Source organism: Neopelma chrysocephalum, unplaced genomic scaffold, assembly GCF_003984885.1.
Source record: "Neopelma chrysocephalum unplaced genomic scaffold, ASM398488v2 Primary Assembly neopelma1_97102, whole genome shotgun sequence".
NCBI lineage: Eukaryota > Metazoa > Chordata > Aves > Passeriformes > Pipridae > Neopelma > Neopelma chrysocephalum.
Genome location: NW_020925744.1, coordinates 3,391,050 through 3,412,889, shown reverse-complemented (window position 1 = coordinate 3,412,889; position 21,840 = coordinate 3,391,050). Strand labels below are relative to the sequence as shown.

Genomic DNA, 21,840 nt, shown 5'->3' with positions numbered 1-21,840 from the left:
GGCATGTGATTGCTATGACTTATTCTTTCTGAAAACACAGACCATATTGTCTATAATGTAAATATGACTAAAAAAAAACTTTTATCAGTATGCGGTTTCTCAGATGTGATCCACAAAGGACACACTAGAAAAGGAGACTCATTGTATGCAAGTACAGTTTTGCCAAGAAAGGATACTGTTGGGGAGGTTTCATTCCACAGTGCCGTGATTGCTGCATGATTGCTGCATTTCAAAACTCATATGTAAAAAATACACTTTTTTTTTTTACAATATTTTTATAATCTTCAGCTAAAGTTGCAAAAATATCTGCAAAGACTTTGGGAAACAAAGCTGAGTGATGTAACTAGATAAACTTGGCAAAACAGAAATGACAAGCTGACATAATCTGTCTAGTGGCATAAACTGTGTTTTCTGTATGGTCAGAAGAAGCACTGGAAGAAATAACAGCTACTGATAAATCCAAGTAAGAAATGAAAGCATTACTCGGGGATCAGTATCTTAAAAAAATTCCAGTAGGGGTGTAGTGCCACAGAGCTGTGTAGGAGATGTGCGATATATTTCTGGTGGCAAGACAATGAAATGTTGGAAGTGGGTGCTGGAAAATTAGCATTCACTGGCAATAGGATAGAGTTAGAAATATTGGACCATAAGGCATCTCAGGGAATTATGTCATACGGTTGCTTTCAGAATCAAATCTAGTCTTAGTTTGAGAGTACCGCATTTACTTGAATATAAGGCAACACTTATGTTTCTTCATCTATTCTAGGAGGAAAAATGGTCATTGTAAAATTGCTCCAGAACCTCTCCAGGCCCACCTGATATGACAGTGAAGATTCTTCTAGAGTGATGAAAATGCAGACAAAATCTTGGGCTCAGGGAAGAGGATGACATTTACTCTCTTTCCTTTTTTCTCTACTTCACTTATAAATTAAACACAGATCCTGCAAGGGGAAATGATGGAGAAGTGATCCCACTCACTGTAAGAATCATGTGCGTGGGGAGGGAAATCTGTGATTAGACAGGAGAAAGGAGGGCAAGGAGAAGATATAAAGGAGTAGGAGGAGGGAAGAGACACTAAATAGCAGCAATGGATGAGAAGTGAGGCAAGTGTGAGGTGCTGGCTCCCTTATCTTCAAAGGGAATAAACACCCTTGATTTCCTTAGGGATTTTGAAATTTACACTCATCTGGTATTAAACAAACAGCAGCTGATGTAAGAGAGCAGCAGTAGTACCCGAGCCCAGAGCCCTGGAGGAAGTAGTGCCTGCAGGCTATGAGCTGCCAGAGCAAAGATGTCTCTGTCCTCACAGTTGCCTCTGCCTCCTCCCACATGGAGCCAGTGATGACTGCCATCTGTGATGGCTTCTTTTGCACCCAGTCCTTGTTTAGGAAGGCTACTCTTGAAGCTATGAGCTTCTTGAAGAGCAACAACCTTTGAAGTACCAGAAAAAATATGTATAGCGACTTTATAGTTGTTAATTTTGCCCTTTATTAGCTCTCTTTGCTCCCTTGCTTGTATTAACCTCACCCAAAATATTTAGAGAGCATCGTAGTATGTTATATTGGATTTTAGTTTGATAAAACAACCAAGCCAATTTTTAGATTTTTACTCTCATATAATGGCTCAGAAGTTCCTTTAACATCAGTTAACAACCAGTTTCTTTCTGGTTTTAGTGCAGCTAGAATTCCTTTGTTTTGAGTGTGTTGACTAGAGCTGAACAAGCAATTGCAGTTCAAATCTTTTCAGTGTCTAATTAGCAAAATGGGATTCCCCTGTCTTTTCCATGAGAATGGTACCTCCTAACCAATGTGCAATCAAGCGGTAGAGATCTAGTTTTGCATGGAGAAAACAGGTACCACTGAAGGTTAGGCAAAATGCAGACCTTGTTGGTCTTCTACTTCTGCTCTTCCAGGACTTTGAGCAGGCCAGTGGCCATGTTGATACACAGCAGGCTCGAGATTCAGACAGCACAGCCATCTGGGTTTTTTTTCCCATCTACAGGTATCCCACTGGGAGTTTCAACACAGCACTCCTTTCAGAGGTATTGATAAGTGCTGCCAAGCTTACAGGTGTTGCCCCAGCTGGTTGGCCATTCCAGGCAAGGGTGTCAGAACTGAGTTTTAATAGCTGGCTGTGAATATACACGCCAGGAATATGCTACTTCAGAGCAGTAAATGACAGCATTTTCTCCTGCATCACCCTGTGGTTTGCCATGCCTGAAGCCATCCATCTCTTATTTGATTGTGGCATTATTTGGTATTTTTGCGAAGTAACGGCCACCATATATTTCCATCAGGCAGCATACTCGACTGCCTCCATCAGAGTGCTCTAGACACAGAAGTGTTCTAAAATAGCAGGGGAAAACTCCAAAACAACTAACTTAGAGTTGAACCTCTTCTCATCACTGTTAAATTCTCTATGTTATATTACTTCAGCCCTCAAGATGAGATGATTGTCTATTGTTTCCCCTGTTAACATCTATGATTTAATCACCTGGCTTGCTTTCTTTGTATCTGCATGTTCTTTGTATCCGCCTTAACTGACATAGATCACCATGTTTTTTATCATATGTTAATCTGGGAAATGACAAGATGGATAAGTGATTTCAGTAAGCTTGGCAAGCATAAACAGAGGCTTTTTCCACAAGATAACTAATGTTAACTCAACCAAATCAACCTGGAAACTGATCAAAATTCTAAAGGGTGTAATTGAGACAAAGTTTAACGCTTAGAGAAAGCTGTCAGACAGTTACAGAGGAACAGTAACAGTAAATATGGAAGGGAAATAAACAATTAGGTGGACCCTCTACACTTAACTGTAATAATAAACTAACACTGTTTAAAGGAAGAATTAAGAAGAAAAAAAGATGAATAATGACATTTAATTGGAGTGATGCTTTCTTTGTCCCTATAGCTCTGTTCCCCTGCTCAGGATCATATCTATCCCCCTATTCATATTTTATTACTTATAGAAGGGCATGAAATATATAGGGCATTTATTTCATAAGTCAGTAAAGACATTCCTGGTATTCCACATGTTTCTTTGCCTCTAACTCTTTTCACACCTCTGATTCTCAAGTGAACACTCAATTCTTTACCCCAGGGTTCAGTGTGTGTTTGGTTTCCTTTATATTTTTTTTCTTTTATCTTCATTCTTGGGAATTTCTGGTTTAGCACACATACTGTAGGAAAGCATACTTCATGCAAGACAAATTTGTGAACAAGGTGAAAGGCAGAGACAGATGGAACCATCTTTGTGATATCTAAACAAAATGCTGTGAACACAATGAAATACTAAAGCATTTGCATTACTGTGTGAGCTTGAGCTGAAAGAACAAAACTGATGCACCAGTTACTCATATGTGGATTTAAAGCCTTAGTTTCTTTGCTGTTGACCTGCTATTACTGCATGCAGAATATAATTTGGGACTTTTAGAAGCTAATGAATATAGATTCCTAGCTACTTGATATCAATGAATGAATGAATGAAGCGTTATGTGTTGTTTATGCCTGACTAGTCTTCATTAATTTTTATCATGGTCCTTTTCACTCTAATCATATGGAAGAAAGAACTGTTGTGAATCTTTGTTTTCCTCCCCTGCCCCAACACAGGGACTGCACTAGTTTTACTGACAGAAGCCTGTACACGTAGTTTGATTTTCAGAGGAAAATACATAGAGCTTTTTATGTTTCAGAGCTAGCAAGTGAAACCCAACCAGCAAATTACAATGACAGTCCAGAAAAATAATGCAGCCTCATCATAACTATGCAGGTAGGTTCTAAGAATTGCCCACTACAGACTTAGACTGTTGCCAAGTTTTTTTAGCTCAGTGGCTTTACTTTAGCTTATGAGGTATTGTGTGAGAAATGAGAAATGGGAAACTGAGGAAGCTGTTCTTTTCTGCAGTAAGGCAATATGCCTCACTGCTACTGCCATAGTAATGATTCATGCTGGGTTTCCTATGCTTGTTCTTGGTTAGAGAACGTTTCCCTTGATATCTAATTTGTCATTCTTGCTCTTTCCATAGCTGATTACTTTTATAGGTCAGAATGTTGAAACAAGGGTCTGCAAAACATGTGCATGTGTAAATTAAAATAACTTTTGGAAATGTGTGACTCTGGGGAGATCAGATTGTTAATACTTTCTCTTTCATTCCAGCCTCTTTCTGGGATACACTTGGTCCCAGCAGAGGTCTTATGAGAGGACAAACAACTCTCTGTTAAAGCAACAGCTGTGAACATCCTGTGGTTGGTTTTGTCATGCTTTACAATCCCATAACATACATTTGTAAAACTTGGGTGTTCTTCAGTTTTTATGTGGGGATTGGCACCTAGTATTGTATTGATATCTCCTTCTTATGCTCACTGTAGTTTAATGTGCCTCTGGTGGCAACATCATTTAAACAGGAAAATACCATGAAAATATTGAAATTCACCCTGGCAAGGAGCAAAGAGCATGTTCCTTGTGGGGTACTCCAATGCCATCAGCATTGTCTTGGAGCAGTTAGACCTAATGTTTATAAATCCAGGGAATCTCGGAGAGTTACTGGAAGTATTTGCAGAACCTAAGATGAAGTACATATACATATAAGTTGTGTGTGGTGATGGAGCTCGGGCTACTCTGAAGGATCGGAAGCAGCAACTCATCCTGCTTGCATTGTGCCGTTGAAGAACTGAGCTAGATATTGTAGGTCCTACCAAGCTCACAGTGGTAGCTGGTACTACCCTTCCTTTGCGGTAGTACCAGCACGGACATGCTGTAACCTAAATTTTTTGCGGGGACAATTTTAGAATGGCTGCCGCGTTTCTCTCCCGTTTATCCGGTAACGCCGTGGGTGTGAAGCGTCCGCAGAAGAGAAGGACGCGTGTTTGATAGGGGACTTGCCGCCTTCGGAGTGGAGAGCCCTGCCCTTCGCTCCCCGAGGGCAGGGGGCTGGGGAGTTGCCGCATACGCGCTCCGGAGCGGGCCCCGCGACAGGGGCCGTTTCCCCAACACGGGCTGTCCCCGACAGGCCGGCGGGCGCGGCGTTGCCATGGAGACGGCACCGCAGGGCCAGGGGGCGGGAGGAGGCGGCCCGCGCACCGCCCCCTCCCCCCGCCGCCCTGCCCTATTATAGCAGCGCTTCCGGCCGCGCGGACCGCTCTGACATCATCCTCCGCACCCCGATGACGTCAGGGCCCGGAGCTGGCCGTGACGTCGGTGCGTAGGGGCGCGCGGTGACGTGTTCTATTTAAAGGCGGCCAGGGGGAGGATGGAGGCAGAGCCGGCAGGTGCCGCCGCAGGCAGCAGCGCGGCGGTCGCGTGCGCCGCGGGGCTGTAGGGCAGGGCGCGGCTCGGCTCTGCCCTCCCTTTTGCTTTCCCCGGCAAGGAGGAGCAGGACGGAGCAGCGGGCTGCACGCGGCGGCTGCGCTTGCCCACCGCGAGGGGACGGGCGGGCGGTGGCGGAGGTGTGAGGCGGAGGCGGGGGATGCGAGCGGGAACAGGCAGCGGCTCGGTGGCGCTGGAGCAGCCGGGCACCGCCTGACGCGGCGTCGCTCCCTCATTCCCTCCCTCCCTCCGTCCCACCGGCGGGGCTGAGCCCGCGGCCCCGCCGCAGAGCCGCGCGGGTTTGGTGGGGACAGCCCCTCCCGCCGTCAGTGACCGATCCGCCGCGGCCCAGGACGATGTTCTCCTGCCCGCCGCAGAAGAAGGCGTGACGGCGAGGAGCGGGACCGCCGTCGTGAGAAGGAGGAGCGGCGCTCCGCATCTCCGCAGCCGGGGGTGGGCAGGCGGGTGGATCGGGAAGCGCGGCGCCCCGGTGCCCGTGGGCGACGCGCGGCCGCAGCCCGCCGGTAGCGGCCTCACGCCGGGAGTCAGATGCCAGCGCCGGTGCCACGGCTCGCTCTGCCTCCTCCGGAGAATGCATCCGTGTCCGCCGCGCTGCTGGCGGCGGTGCTAGGGGGAGCGGCGGCGTGGAGCTTTGCGTGCACCGCCTGCCCCATCCCGCTCCGCCTCTGAGGCACACGGAGCCCTTGGCGGCCGCGCACGTCCCGGCCAGAAGCGCCGCAGCCCCCGCCAGCCCCTCGCGGAGAAGGCGAGCGCCTCCCCGTCCGCCCGCAGGAGGGGACCCGTCCGCCCCCGAAGCCGCCGCTGCCGCCCGCCCGGCGGCCAGAGCCGCTGCCTGCGGGCGCCCGGCGGGGCCGGCGGCCATGGGAGCCCGGCCCGCGGGGGTCGCTCCGTAGGGTGCGGGCGGCCCCGCTCGGCCCCCGGCAGCTGCGGCCAGCCCAGCGCAGCGTCCCCGCCGCCACGGGGCTGCAGAGCTGCCGGCGAGGCGAGGAGCGTCCCGGGGACGCGGCACCGCCGGTGTAAGGCGCCGCCGGCCGCCATGGGGTAAGGATGTCGCGGGTGCCGCCGCGCTGATGCCGGGGCGGGGGTGGGGGCGGCTGCCCGCGGAGCGCTGGCGGTGCGAGCGGGCGCTGCTGGATGCACACGGAGGCGAACGGTCTCGCTGGAGGGGTGCGTCAGCGGCAGGAAACCTGATGCAATCTGTACTGTGCATCAGGCCGGTGAAGGGAGAGCGGTGCGATCTGTGAGGGGCGTACCACGATCTGCAGAGGCTCGCTTCCGCTGTAGCCACATCAGATCGCTGGAAGAGCCGTCTCGGCTTCCAGTTCCCCACCTTGAGGACCTTTCCCGGGTCGTTAAGGGATGGTCAGTCCTGAAAACGAGTGCTTTAAACTCGGCGTGCTAAGGTAAAATTCCAGAACAGCGGAAGCTCGCTTTAACTCTTCTGGAGTCTTCAGAGGCTATCAAACAACATGTGAATTTCCCAATAAATTGAAGGAGGCTCTAAGTAAATAGGCTTTACAGCAGGTCCCCTAGTAAAATGGTGCATCCACTTAAGGTTTTAAGGAAATGAGAAGGAATAAAATCGGTAAGATTAATCAGATATTATCTAAATTAGTAGATAAAAAATGACAAGAGATACCTGTGAAAACTTTCCACAGTGGTATCCTTACGAATCTGTGTAGTGAGATGAAAAAATAATCCTTGCTACCGGGCTTGTCTGATAGTGGAATGGTAACTCATCCATGTTCAAAAGCAACAGAAACCTGGTATGATTTGGCAAACTGCAAGGTGGAGGCAGATTTTTAATGCATTAACAAGATGCTATTTTTATAAGACTTCATGACAATAGTTCAAAGTCTACAAAAGTTACAAATCATGTCCTTTGTATTTTGTTCACTTAGGAATTCAAATGTAAAATTGATGTATTACTGTGGAAGTTACAGGTGTCTCTTTCCTCTAGCCATTTAGGACAATTGGATTCTTCAGTTTATTAACTTCCTTGAATGTGTGGTGATAACAGCTGCATCCTTGTCTCTGCCCTAGTCACTTGGGTTCACACTACAAGATGTAGGAAGGAATGATTCCTTAGGCTCTCTTTTATTTTTCTGATATCTCTCCTTCTATTAAAAAAAAAATCCAAACAGAATAAACCAAACTTGCTGCTATCTACATATCTAAGAAAGTGATGCGTTACAAAAACCTGCCGAAAGGCTAAATAATATTGTAATATTTTGGGATATATATGACTGCTAGGCAGTCACAGGTCTATGTAGCTTTTAAAATTAAAATAATGGAAACCCTCTCATTTATTTAATATCAGTACTGTGTAGATATTTCATTTAAGTCTGAAATAGATATTACGCATCTAGGGAGCTGTTGAAGAGGAGTAAACATCCATTCTTGAGAACTCCGGTGCTGCTGGTGTTTTAGTGTCATTGCTTCTTAACAAACAGTACAAATCCATATCTGTAGAGAATTGAAATAATCTTAAACAATGCAGTTGTTGGTGTGATGATTTGAATAGTATCTTGGCACATTGAGGTCAAGAAGATGATATTTGCTAGCAAAGATTTTTGAGACTCTTTAGACAGTACACATTGGGGTATTGCAATATAGAATTCCTTTGCAGACCATTTTCTAACAAAGTGGACAAACCCAGAAATGTAGGTATGTTACTGATAAGCTCCCTGCTCTCTGTGAGTGAGCACACCCAAGATAGGGCCAGCACCTACTCTGGATCTGTGGTTAAGTATCAGACCTTTGCTACTGTTCAGAGCAGAGGTCTTGATTCAGTAGCTATTTTGTATTAATTTCTCAGTGCAGTTGCCCATGGATGTCAGAGTATTTCTAGACCAAGGTGCACTGGACTCTTAATTCTGCAGTTGTAAAAACAGTCTTATGATACTCTACTAAGCTTTAAAAACTGAGTGCTCTAGAAGCAAGTTGCAAAATGGTTGGTAATTCCTGAACCAGTGCCACACAAGAGTCTGTGTATTATATTTAGTATTTAATGGGTACTGCTATGCTGTGTAAGCTTGTACAGTCATCTTGTAATACATGCTGGAGGAGAGTTTACCTTTTCCAGTGGTCAGAACACAGAAAACTTGAGATGGGGGAGGGGAGTTAGCTTGCCAAACCAACAGTGGCTTTTTTAGTCTCATTTGTTATGTTGAAGAATTCACTGTTCTGCCAGTAGTTCAGACTGGCACATTGAATACCATTAGGCAAGCCAGGTAATTATGCACTGTGTATGTGGATACCAACTGGTGAGTGACTGGGCACTGGGCCAGTGCTGCTATTAAATATTTTTTTGAGAAATTTGAAACTAGAGAAATGGTCTCCAGAGCAGTTCAGGAGGCATTCTCCTTGCTGCTGTACCGTCTATGTGTGTCTCTCATCTCACAGGAGAAGGTAAGTGAATCAAGCCTAGGCATTGTATAGGCCAGATGTCCACTCTTGCTTTTCTACTTGCTGGTCTGTCTCACCTCTTCTAGTTCATCCTCCCTGTTGCATAAACACAAGTTCTTATTGATAGTCACTCTTGAGTGATATAACCATTGTGGACACCCTTTTGTTGGGTTGACCACACAGAATACAGTGTTCTTTAATAGGAAGACATAGGTGTAAATAAGAGGACCTCAGTATGTTCTGTCCTAGTTCATAACATGTCTCTCCTATGTTCTCTGTGTTGAGTGATGAAGAATTTATCAGTATAGTACAGTTTTCCTTGAGCAGAGCTTTGATTACATTAACAATCCTCTAGAAACAGCTTTAAAGTAAATATACCCAGGATGTATACTGGTAGCCTAGGCTGTTGCATACATTGACCAGGTAGTGAATAGTGATTATTCTGAGTTGGAAGGGACCCATGAGGATCATTGAGTCCAACTCTTATGTGAATGGCCAGTGTGGGGATTGAACCCATAACCTTAGTATTATTAACACCATGCTCTAACCAACTGAGCTTCAGTTGGGACCCATTGCCATATTTTTCTGGTCATTGGTACTGCTTGTACTTCAGGGTCTGGGCAGGGGAGGTAGAGATTTGCGGTAGTGGACTATGATGCAATCATTGCTTAGGCTGGAATGAATACACTTCTTGCTAGACACAGTGAGGAAGCTGCACAGCTGTGAATTCTGGTAGGGATGAGAAGTTGGTGTCCTCTTAAACATAATCTCCAGGGTTAATTTCTGATTTATGAGTGGGTAGTCTCTCCATAACCGCTTTTCTCTATGGCCTTCTGTGGTGTGGACAAATATCTAAATTTGTTATTACCTTTTCCTTTCACTTATGCTGAATTATAAGGAATTACAAGGTAAAAGCTTCTGTAAGATGTACTCATCTCTGTCATGTCATGTTAATCAAGGTGTCTTTATAAAGACTTGACTTCATCTTCTCTTCAGTTTTGTTGGACTATATTTAGTATGTTATCTTCATAAAGGTGGTTATGATATGTGTCATATATAATACATTGAAGATGGCAGAATTAGAATACTAGGGTTCTTAAGTTGGCTAGAGAATATTGTGGAAGATTAGTATTTTAGGGTATACTTATGAGTGTTGCGGTTGCCTAGAAATAAGTATTTTGATTTTTGGAAGTCTGTGGCTGTTTAATCCACTCCTAGCTGTTACTTTATTTGAAGGATGTGGAGTTAGTCAGTTGCATTTCTTCAAAACACTCAGGATCCAGGGTCCCATTTTGAAGAGAGGATCCTATAGGAGTAGAGGAATTGAGAGATCATGTGAATTCTAAACTGTAGGATGTCATGATTCTTGGAAAGCCCACTTGAAGTTTTAAAATCTAGAAATATGTGAAAATTTATACTGTTTGAACACACGAGATGGACAACTCCTAGTGTGGAAATTGGTTTTGGTTTGCTGCCTGTTAACTTGCTTTATAGATATTTCCAAACTACAGTCTGGCACTGAAATGTTTCAGTTTTCTTTCTGAAGCTGGGTAACAAGACATGAACACTACAAAGCTGTTAGGGGCCAGAAGCTTTATTGACTGTTCAATTTGACCAGACTCAGGTTCTTCAACATGTTTTTCTCCCACAAGACTTAATGGTAGCTTTCCCAAAACTTTATCTTAGCAACACTTCTGTCAGCTGTGCTCCTCTGACAAAGAAGTATTGCAGACAGTAGAGCAGGTGTAGGTTCTTGGCAGTAGTTCAGTGTTGCTGCAATTCCTGACCATCTTGCTGTCTCAGGTAAAATGAGGTGCTTACTGTGTGAAAGCAACGGCAGCAAAGTAGTTTATGCTGTCTTCTGTAGCAATGTGGAGAGTGTAACAAATACTCAGATAACACTGGCAAAACTTGATTATCTGAAAAGAATTAGTACTGTATAAATACCATGACAGATAGACCATGTGTAAATCAGCTTGAAATGGTTCATAAACTACTTTTTAGGCAACATTGTGTGGAGACCTCTACCATGCTTAAATTATCTTCTGTCACAGGGGTTTTATGACTGCAAAATAAGCGTGAGAAATCTAAACCAGATCTTCAGGCCTGGCAACATATTAATGAGTGTCCTCAGCACCATGGGGGATAACTTCTGTGCTGATTTAGTGAAGGTATGCCTTAAGGTTGCAGTTGGTCTCTTTCAGCATTTCTGTACATTATTAAGATTATGTAGACCAACTGGGTAAAATCCTAGTTCTGCTGAAAATAAGCATTTAAGTCCTTTCAATTCATCATGTTGAGATGATTTTTTTCTCAGTGTCTCAAGGTAAGCATTAGATATAAGCTTTGTGCATGTGTTCTTGTGATTTCTCTCTTCCAAACGGTGCTTGCCCTACCACAGTTGTTATTATCTTTGCAGGACTTGTAACCAGATGTCAAACAAATAGCTGAGGAAATACGTAGTCTTGAAGCCATAGAGGTCGCAATAGCTTGAAATTCTGCAACAGGGCTTCTAATCAGGAGAGGCAATGACACTTAACTAGCATTAGAGTGTTTCTGGTTGCTAGTTAGTTAAAGTTTTAAGTAGAATTTAGATATCACTTTTATGGGAACTTTTTTGCAAAACATTTATTCTTTATGATAGTCTCTTAAAACTGTAAGTTGATTTAAAGCTCTTAGCTGATCAGTCTTTAGATCACTGCTTTCTAAATCTGTGTCTGTGCATTAGTATACTACAAAGAAGAGCATTATCTTGTGATGTAAAACTAATTTACTGGTAATGTCTTATTAGTATAGGTGCTTGGGACAACATTTTAGTTGAGGCTATGGTTTTCCAGAGTACTCCAGATCAGTGACCATCTAAACAATACAGATATTTCATACTGATTAGGACTTAGTTCTTCTACTCTTTAGATACCTATGTTTGAAGCTGTTGAGGCCTAAAGTTATTACCAGGAACCAATGTTCTCTTCTAGTCCAGAACTTAAAGTTTCTTACTTAGAGATGCTTAGCAAGGAAGTGAGTGTGGTGTAGAGATACCCAAATCTGGAATGGAACTCACATAATTATATGTAAAAGTGCCTGTGTTTTAACAATGCACACTTAGTATCTGAGAGAGTCCTGCACTTGAGGGAAATCTAAGGCTTCCCCATGTGCCTTGGTTACAGTGTTAGTAACAGGTAACTGTAATAATGAGCAAAGAGACAAGGTATTCTGTATTATTTGAAGTAAAAACAAAAATCAGAGTTCATCTCTTCTTTTTTTTCTTTTTCAAAAATACCGTGTTATGTTGAAACATGTATTTTAAAGCCTTACTTAGGTGAAAGCTTTCTATAAAAAAAATTGGAAGAGCATACTTTTTTGTTTGAGGTTTTGTGCTGTTCTCCCTGCAAGGCTTTTTCAGATATATTCTGTCTTAAAGCTAAGGTGCAATGGGTGTGAAAGCACTGCATTATAAAAATATTCTTTTAGATCCAGTTTTGATGGTAGGCTTCTTTTCCCCATTCTGTTCCAAGTTTTTTATATTTTCCAAGGCCATGTGAGATCCACTAAAATTAGTGTTGTGTTCAGGACAGGGAGATTAGAGGGGAGAAAAGGCTAGAGGGAGCTGTGGTTTTATTCCACATGGGACTTGCACTATTGTATCTACACAGAGGTGATATTGCTCCATTCTGCAAAGTAATGGAACTATGTTTCAATACTGTATTGATTTTCTGGAACTGCATCACAGACATGCTTCTGGCAACATACTACGTTCTGACATGCTTCTTTGGTGGCAAGTAGTGGTGAATGCCAGTAATTGTTAATAAATTAATCTGTTTAAACATGCAATAGATATGCTGGATTGCCAGATACAAGCATATGTTGACATTTCCAGTAACTAGTCATGATTTTTTTTTAAAGCTACAGATATCAAGTTATCCAACTTAAGCAGTCTGCATCACTTGTTTTGTCTAATGGCTTTTACCTGAATAAAGAGGGAAGAACTTGAAATACATAGTTCCTCTCAGGTTTTTCTTCTACCTCCACCTACATGCAAATAATTCACAGGCACTGTTTTGTTGATCTTTGTGGCTGTACTCTTTGCCAACATCTTGATTGTTAAGTTTTCATGGAGCCACCAAACAGTGGGAACCACAGAAGACAGGGACTGCTTTTTCCAGTTGTCTGTTGCAGCACCAACTGTTGTCTGTTGCAGCGAGCCGTTCCAATACTGTAACCCAGCTGACTGCAAATACAGGGACATGCACAAGGGAAGTGCCATTAGAGATGGGGTAGACCTACCTTTTACTGCAGCAGTGTCTGTTTATTCTCATGGGAGCGTTCAAAAAGATCCAGACTCAGAGCTATCCCTGTTCAAGTTTGTGCTCAGTTTTGAAGCTCAAGTTTGGAAAGGTTTTTTTGAGACTGTCCACTAGGTTGAGTCTCAGCTTATTGAGAAATAGAGGGTTTGCACCTTTCTATAGTGTATTTAATAGTTTAAAAAAACCCTCAAACAACAAACAAACCTCCCCAAAAATGGAAAACAAAACAAAAGCCCAAACAAACAAAAAACCTCAAACCAAACCATTATGGGTAATATTGCCAGGGTTTAAAATTTGGGTTTCTAAAATGCTTTTAAATTACTTATTCCCAAAATAGTATATTCTAGTCTCGGATCCGTAGTTAATCTTGAAGCTCTTCTTGTAAGAGGACACATATTGAGATCTTCCTTGAGTTTTAAAAACTGAAGAATGAGCTTTAAATGGTCAATACTTTTCAGTGAAGTATTTATGAAATAAATATTCTTTGAAATGTATTGTCACAATTCCTGCTTTTTAGGCCTGTTCATTTCCAACAGAGTGCTAACTGTGGCTTGTCTATACAAAAGGCTAAAAGAATGTACTGCATGATATTGGACAAAACATATGACTTACTGTGGAGTATGGAGCCATGTCAGGCTTCTTAGGTATGAAGTGTTTTTCATACCAACAAAAATAAGCATGCAGAATAATATATGTTGTATAGCTCTGTTGTCAAATGATTGCATGCAGTAAACTGAGGTCCTAGGCAACTATTTCAGTGATTATTTTTGAAACTGGAACACCTGTGTTTTTGCACTAGTCATATTTTTCACTGTGTGACTAAAGGAGTTAACCTGCAATTAGGAACATTTCTCTTGGATTAACTTAGTTTCAGCTTCTGGATATGGATTTCCAAGTGCTCTTTTAACATCTGAGTAGACAACGCAGAAAGAATCGTGCCTTGCAGAATATACCATCTAAGGAGTCTTTCTGCTGTGCCTTTTGCAACCGGACATGCCTTTCTCGTATTGGCTTTTTTAGCCACCAACGCGCTTGCAAGAAACGTGGGTAGAGCCCTTCCCAAATCTTCGTTCACGAAGCCTAGCCATGAGACGTCCCTTCCATGTCAATATTTGTTCTTATCCTTTTCACAAAACATAAAAGGAACTCCTTTGCTTTAGCAAGCCTATTGCCCAGGCATCCAGAGCTCTCTGTGTAGGGAGGAACTGAGTTTCTACCAGGAAATGACTGACAGTGCTTGGGAATAGGTGGTATCTGCTCATTTGAGTCCAGGTAGTCATAGTTCTTCAGAGGCACCGCACAGCTCGGGTGGCAGCATGTCTAGCTATATATGATAGTAAGACTCTCAGGATTTTCGAGAAGTTTTCAGGAAAAAGACACCGGTGCTGAAGCACATTATTAAATAATGATCCTTTTTGGTTGAATTCTGTGAAACGTGAGCACTTAATGCTAGATTCTGTGATTTACCTCACATCTGAATGCAAGTGCTGCCTGTGTTTCTTACAGTGGATCCTGATGGGCCACTCAAGATCTGAAGTAGTTTTTACTGATAATTATGTATTTGATGACCTTAAATGTAACATAGATATTTTAAAAAAATCCTCCACTTTTGTCCACGTTAATTATACTTTTTAAAATCAGGTGGCAACAAAAGCTAGAGTAGTTCAGTTACTGGGATGGATTGATGAAGTGTTGCAGGGGCCTTTAACATATTCCACTTACTTTTATTGTTGGCAGGATTTGAGAATTAGTATTATTCTAAAGTGGAGTTCTTAGACAAAGAAAGACAATCTGCTTTTCCCCAATTGTTCTTACAAAGAACAATTTTACTTACCATGAAAATTTATTTAAAGAGTCCTTCTTTTCTGCTCCTTAGTAACAACCTTAAATCCTAGATTTAAAGAATACTGTTGCTCTTGAGTGCTTAGAGATGGACATGGTACTCCTCAAATCCCTTGCACTAAGTCAGCCTTAACAGATAGGATCGAAGTCTAGATCTTGTAAAGGTTACCTTCTGTTCCACCGTCTTGCTTGTCTTTTTGTCTTGGTACTTCTGCCACTGACTATTGTTTTTGTCAAACTCAAGACTTTGCTGATTCAGAGAACCCTAAATTATTTTGTCTTACACGTATGCTGTTCATCTTCTTGAAGAACTGTTCCTCTTTATTTGCTTATAAACACTGGAAACATTTTGGCAATGAAGTATGGTATTAGTACTTCCTGCTCGTGGCATTCTGTTGATGAGGTTACGGACTCATATATCATACTGTGTATTCTGTTTCTAAACACAAAATCCGTTAGTAGTGGAAAATGGCAGTTTCTGCTACATAGACTAGTATTTGATGCTTCAGTTAAGCCTCTTTTGGACATGTGAGCACCTAAGTGCTCCAATTTTGCAAGAGTATGTCGTGTTCAGCATAGGCTATAGAATGTTTTTAAATACAGCTTTATTTAAAACTGACTTTGCAATACAAGCATTCTGTAACTTGCTAATGAACCTACTTAGTTTTGGCCACTGTTCATTTCATGAATACAATAACTCTAGGGCTTGGCTTTTTACATTTAATACCTGTTCTGATATTTGTGGAAAGGAGTGGGTGAGGGAGGCTTTTCTAGTTCTTGGTTCACACATAGGTTTTGAATGCTTTGAACTCTACCAGTTCATTCAAGTACTGTGTAAGGAAAATTGTTTCTGCTCATAAAAAAGGGTCATGCTGAAATAACTGACTCTTAACAAGCACTGATTCCTGGTCTTTGATTAGGTGCTTCCTGACTAGTAGCAGGCGTTTATTGCTGGATGGTTTTATTGAGTTATTAAGTATAAGCCTCTAATGTAAGCAATTCAATTCCATGTGAAGTAAGAAAATTCCAGATTTATCTATCACACAGGCGTTTGAGCCAACACTTCTGCGCAAACTATATGGTATCCATTTTGTTGCTCAGTTTGTCAAAATGCTAAGCAGTTTCCTGAGACATGATTTTTTTGTTTTTGTCTGAGTAAAGGAGTGACACTTATTTGAGTTAAAACTGAAATATGTGCCTTTCTTAAGTGTAACTTAAATTTTGAAATATTGTTTGCAAAGTGGTTGGTAATCTAGTTCTAGTACAATTGCCACATTGTACTTGTCTTTATCAGCCTCCACCACCACAATCAAAGCAAGCACATGAGCTGTCAGTGGAGAAATGTTTCTTTGCATTATTTCAATAGCAATACCCGATGGTAGTACTGATACAACCCTTGTGTTTTGGGAACAGTCATGTTCACAGAATCGCGTAATCAGAAAATGGGTCAGGTTGGAAGGCACCACAGTGGGTCATCTGATCCAACCTCCCTGCTAAAGCAGAGCCATCCTAGAGCGTGTGGCACAGGATTGCATCCAAGTGGGTTTTGAATATCTCCAGTGAGGGAGACTCCAAAACCTGTCTGGGCGATCTGTTCCAGTGCATGGTCACCCACGCAGTAAAGTTCTTCCTCATATTCAGGTGGAACTTCCTGTCCATCAGTTTCTGCCCATTGCCTCTTGGCCTATTGTTCAGCACCACCAAGAAGAGCCTGGATCCATCCTCTTGACAGCCTCCCTTCAAATACTTGAATACATTCATGAGGTCCCCTCTCAGTCCTCTCTTCTCAAGGCTGAACAGGCCCAGCTCCCTCAGTCTTTCCTTACAAGAGAGACGCTCCAGTTCCTCATGTCATCTTTGTAGTTCTCTGCTGGACCCACCCCAGGAGTTCCATGTCTCTTTTGTCCTGAGGAGCCCAGAACTGGACACAGCACTCCAGGTGAGGCTTCACCAGGGCTGAGTAGAAGGGCAGGATGAGCTCCCTTGACCTGGTGGCAATGCTCTTCGTAATGCACCCCAGGATACCATTGGCCTTCTTGGCTACAAGGCCTCGTTGCTGGCTCATGGACAGCTTGTTGTCCACCAGGACCCCCATGTTCTTCTCCACAGAGCTGCCTTCCAGCAGGTTGGCCCCCAGCCTGTGCTTATGCCTGGGGTTATTCTATAGGTGCAGAACCCTGTACTTGCCCTTGTTGAATTTGACAGTTCTTCTCTGCCCATCTCTCCAACCCGTTGAGGTCCTTCTGAGGGGCAGCACAGCCCTCTGGGGTATTGGCCACTCCTCCCAGCTTTATGTCATCAGTGAACTTGCTGAGGAGGCATCTGTCCCCTCATCCAAGTCATGGGTGAACAAGTTAAACAATACTGGCCTAGTATTGAACCTTGGGGGACACCCTTAGTGACAGACCTCCAACTAGACCCTCTGCCACTAATTTCAACCCTCTGGGATCTGCCCTTTAGCCAGTTCTCAGTCCACCTCACTGTCTACTCATCCAACCCACACTTCCTGAGTTTGTGTATGAGGATGTTGTGAGAGACAGTGTTGAAATCCTTGCTGAAGCTGAGGTGGACGATACTCACTGCTCTTTCCTCGTATGAGCTGCTTATCCATAAAACACCCTAGTACGGGTATGGCCATTCTTCTCCACCTGTTAGGGCCCATCCCTATGGCACAGCACTGGGCACAATTCCTTGACTGATGTTTACTATGCAGACCTGTGTACCTGTTTCCCTGTCAGCCTCTGTAGCGGCCTATGCAGGGCACTGTTTGCTCCAAGCACAGTGTGTGTTCATACTAGTATGTTTAAAAATGGATTGTGCCCTTTATGATTGTTGTGAATCTCACTACAGTGGGAAGTTGCCTTATGGTGCAAGGCATGTCATTGGGAAAAACAAGATTTTGAGCCATCCTAGGAATGCTCAATGCTTCAGTGATCTGATGAGCAAACTGGAAGCCTGTCAGGAGTAGTATTTGGGTGTCTCAGAGTGTTTGGTGTATGTGTGATGTGAACAACCAGGGAAACAAATCTGTCACTCCCAGTTACAGGTCAATATAGGTTCAACCTCTGCATCCAAAATTCAATAGAGTTTACTAGGCTGTAAGTTGTCACAAGGGAGGGACTTGCTGGCATGCTCAAAGTGAATTTAAAAGGCTTTATAGTTCCTGCAATGCTCACTCGCTTGATTCAAATTGATTTGTTATTTATGAATATAAAATTAACTTGTCTACCTTTCTAGGAGTCTAATTCAGTTCCTTGATACAAATCAAAGAATCCAATTCTCATATTTTAATGTGGACCAGTGATTTTTTTTTTTAAACTTAGCATGCAGCTGGAGTGCTCTGGATGGGGTTGCAAATTGTTTGATGAGGAGTTAATGGTGGTAGTGATGAAATGCAAGTTTATTTGGCCCAGTTCATTCTGCTCACTTATGTAAGTTCTAATACTTCCACAGGTACTGGTGGAAGCATGACTTCAGCTTTGAGGTGTCTGCAAGTCAATGTGCAGGTTGTGCTAATGGTTTATTTCAGGGTGTTTATTTCTGAGGGTTAAGTGCAAAGGCTCTCAAAACTGACTGTTAACTGACAGCTTCTTAATGTTAAATAAATGGTTAGTAGGTTTTAATATGGAAATGAAAGGCATGCCAACTGCCAGGCCCACTAAAATGAAAGGCTTTTTCACTTGGAGGAGGCATGACAAAATTAGTAACTTGGAGATGTGGAGAAAGATAAAGTGGACGTGGTTGATGGGGCAAGGAGTGATAAGGAGGTGTGATTGTTTCTGTATGAAGCCCTACAGGGAAGCAAAACGGAAGTTTAGAGCCAAACTGCTAGGAAGCAAGGAGGACTTGCTAAAGACTGTGGTGCCATATAAGGAAACCTTATTTTGCTACAGAAATATGTTTGAGACAAGTTCCAAATTAACATAATAAACAAGGAAGATACGTATTCCTTATTTTTGCTGTTGTGAACAAGTTGCTAAGTGATCTATTGTTTAGAATAGCAAAATTATGACTAGTATTAGTTGAGTGTAGCCTTTCAAAGTCAAAGATTATTGCAAAAACAGCAGTTAGGCTAATTTTTAAATACTGTCACTGTTTATCATATAATTGCTGATTATCGTAATAGAAACACATGAATAATTGATTCTATGATTTTGTATTTATTCTGTTACTTTTTAGGTTCCAGAATTCTCATCTCTCTCTATTGCCAAAAGCTCCAGCTTTGTCTCTGTTGCTTCATACCTGTGAAATACAGCCATCAGAACAGAAATTCTTGTCGTAGGCAACATGAGACTTGATAGAGCGTGGAAAATCACAACGTCAAATTAGAAAATACTGTGTTTACATTGTTTATTGAACTCTGCCATACTTTATGCAACTGAAGCTGATGTAGGGTTGCCACTCTTACAGTTTCAGTGCTCTGCATGGCTTCATATCCTAGTGCCAACCCTCTGTTCTCCATTCCTTCATGCTACATGGCTGTGCATGATGACACTTGTCAGTGCTGCTGAAGGATTTCATTACAGCCACTAAATTGATCTAACTAACTTTAGAACAGAGGGTGTTGGTTTACAGACAGTCTTATGCTTTCATGTCAGAACAAAGCAAGGAGTTTCAGTCAATTGTCTGAATCTGTTGCTCTGGGTGGCACTCCTGCCACTGCTGTCTTATGACCCCTATATCCCACCAAACAGTATGATTAGCATCAAAGAGCCATTATCCACTTGCAAGGTGCTGTTTTTCCCTGTCTATATCTCAGGAACAGCACCTATGTGGCCCCCTGTGACTTGGCTTAATTCTCACCTTTTTTAGTCAGCATCAACCAGACTAATTAGTTATTTGTGAGTGGCATAAACAGCCCTTATCACAAGGTGAAAATTGTTTTGCAAAGGAAACTACTGAACTTCAGATCTTAAAGAGTGATAAATTAATTTTAATGTTTCTGTGAAACATGACAAGGAAAACATGCAGGTTGGGATTAGGCTTGCATTCTGGAGATTGCAGTACATTCAAAATTATGTCCCATCTGGAGCCTTCCTCCTCAACCTCTTCCTCAGTGCCCTTGGAAGGGAGAGCGCTGCTGGGCCTACTTATAAAGCAGTGCGTGAACTCCTGGCTCCCTAGCAATGTCTCTGGATCCCAAAGCAACTTTGTGGTCCTGCTCTCTCTGCTTCTATATTTGGAGAGCTGTGCTTGTTCTGCTTGTGTAAGGGGTTTCTTTATTTTTTCCCTCTTCTGTTGTTTTTTTTTTCCCTTAAAACTGTAGATCTTGTAATGGGTCTGAAGACTACAGATACTGTCCCTGAGGATCATGTCTAGAAAATATCTAATTTTTTTAACTCAAGAAAACTGGTGATGCAGGAGGACAGGAAACTATAACTTAACTGTAGCGTGACTTGTGTATTAAAGTACTGTGTGAACTAACAGTAGAATCAAGCTGAACAGTTAAGCTACTTAATATTCTCCCTTAAAATATTTGCATGAGTTCTGCATAATCTGACTGACACAGCTCCATTGCATGGGAGATTCTAGATAAAGATTGCAAAGAAAATACTGTCTCTATACAGAGAGTATCAATGAACCAGGGGAACCAACAAGAAAATATGGTTGTTAATTGCTTTTGAGCCTTCTATAATTTATTTTACTAACAGGCATGAGTGACATTGTATCTTCATTTGCTAAATCATTTTGTATAGGCTTCATTCCTCTCATTTCTGCATGTGTTGCAAGTGGGGCAAAGTTCGGTTTCTGTACAGTGGAATGGAGAGGAATGAATATTTTTAGATGTAGATTAATATCGCCTGCCTGTTTCTTATTCCAGATGCGGCTTAGCTTAGTGTACTGTATGTAAGGGCTGTTGCAGGAATGTTAACATTAGAATTCTTTCAGAAATGTCATTCCAGGGTTCTTTTTTCATAGAATAGAACGTGATATTAGGTTGATTTTTTTGTTTGCTTCTCGTTAATATTTTTAGTGACTAGATGTGGAAAATAGCTGTACATCTTAAACCTAATTGTCTAGTTCTAAAGATAGAAGAACTTCTCACTTGACTCCTGACAAGAATTTTTGGACAGAGCAAAATTCAGTATTAAAGTATAACGTTTTTACTATCATGATTTCTTAATATTTTCACTATAGGTAAATATCTATCCTAAAATTCAACCTGACGTAGTTTAGTGCTCCTAAGTTGTTAAAAGCTCTCCAAGCTTGTAATTTAAAAACAAATTTAAGATAAAAGTTTATTCAGAGGTACCTTTATCCACTTACTTGCACAATTTAGAGAGATAATCACTTGGGTACCCGGAAAAATTCTGAATATACCTATATCACTGGAATAACTTAATAAACTGGAGTGAGATGCATGAAGATAAAGCTGAGTACTTGTCCTTGGTAGTATACTTTTTGTTACCTCATCTGACTCCCAAAGCTCTCACTTGATTCCTTGTGTGAAAATGAGCTTCTCAAGGTTGTGTGGAAAGACAAAAAAGGAAAACTTTAGAGAGATGGACCTTCTTGCAGCTGTTGGGGGAGCTTTCATGGTCAGTGATAAATTATTGCTGTGGATGTTTCCTGTAACACTTCAGTTGGTTGCTTACCTGCAGAACTTGAGCAGCATCTGATAGCTGGAGGCACTGAAGAACAGGCATTTTCAAAAAACCCAAAGAATTGCAGAAATGAAAGCAAATCCAGTATTTATCCATTTTCTTCCTTTTTTAAAAATAATCAGGTTAACATTACCCTATACATAACTTCCAGGTAGCTTTATTAATCTGTAGTGTAAGCAACTCCATGTTCTCTAACATTATACCAAAAATTTAAAAGTTTTGTTGTTTTTTTTCTTTGCTCTACAGTACAAGTTTTAATTTTAAGTACTGGGCACTGGTTTGTCTCCAGCTTTACAACTCTCCCAGCTTTCATGCTTTTGATGGTACTAAATTTGTGAAACTGTAATGTCTGT

General features: G+C 42.2%; 1 protein-coding gene across 1 annotated transcript in view; it reads left to right on the top strand.

Moving 5' to 3' along the window:
• Nucleotides 1-6,137: 6,137 nt before the first annotated feature.
• Nucleotides 6,138-21,840, top strand: part of HOMER1 (homer scaffold protein 1) — an 85,843-nt gene continuing 70,140 nt past the window's right edge. The window contains exon 1 of the mRNA XM_027671499.1: nt 6,138-6,369. Coding sequence (XP_027527300.1) covers nt 6,365-6,369 — 5 coding nt within the window. The 5' untranslated portion in view covers nt 6,138-6,364. The remainder of the gene's footprint in view (nt 6,370-21,840) is intronic.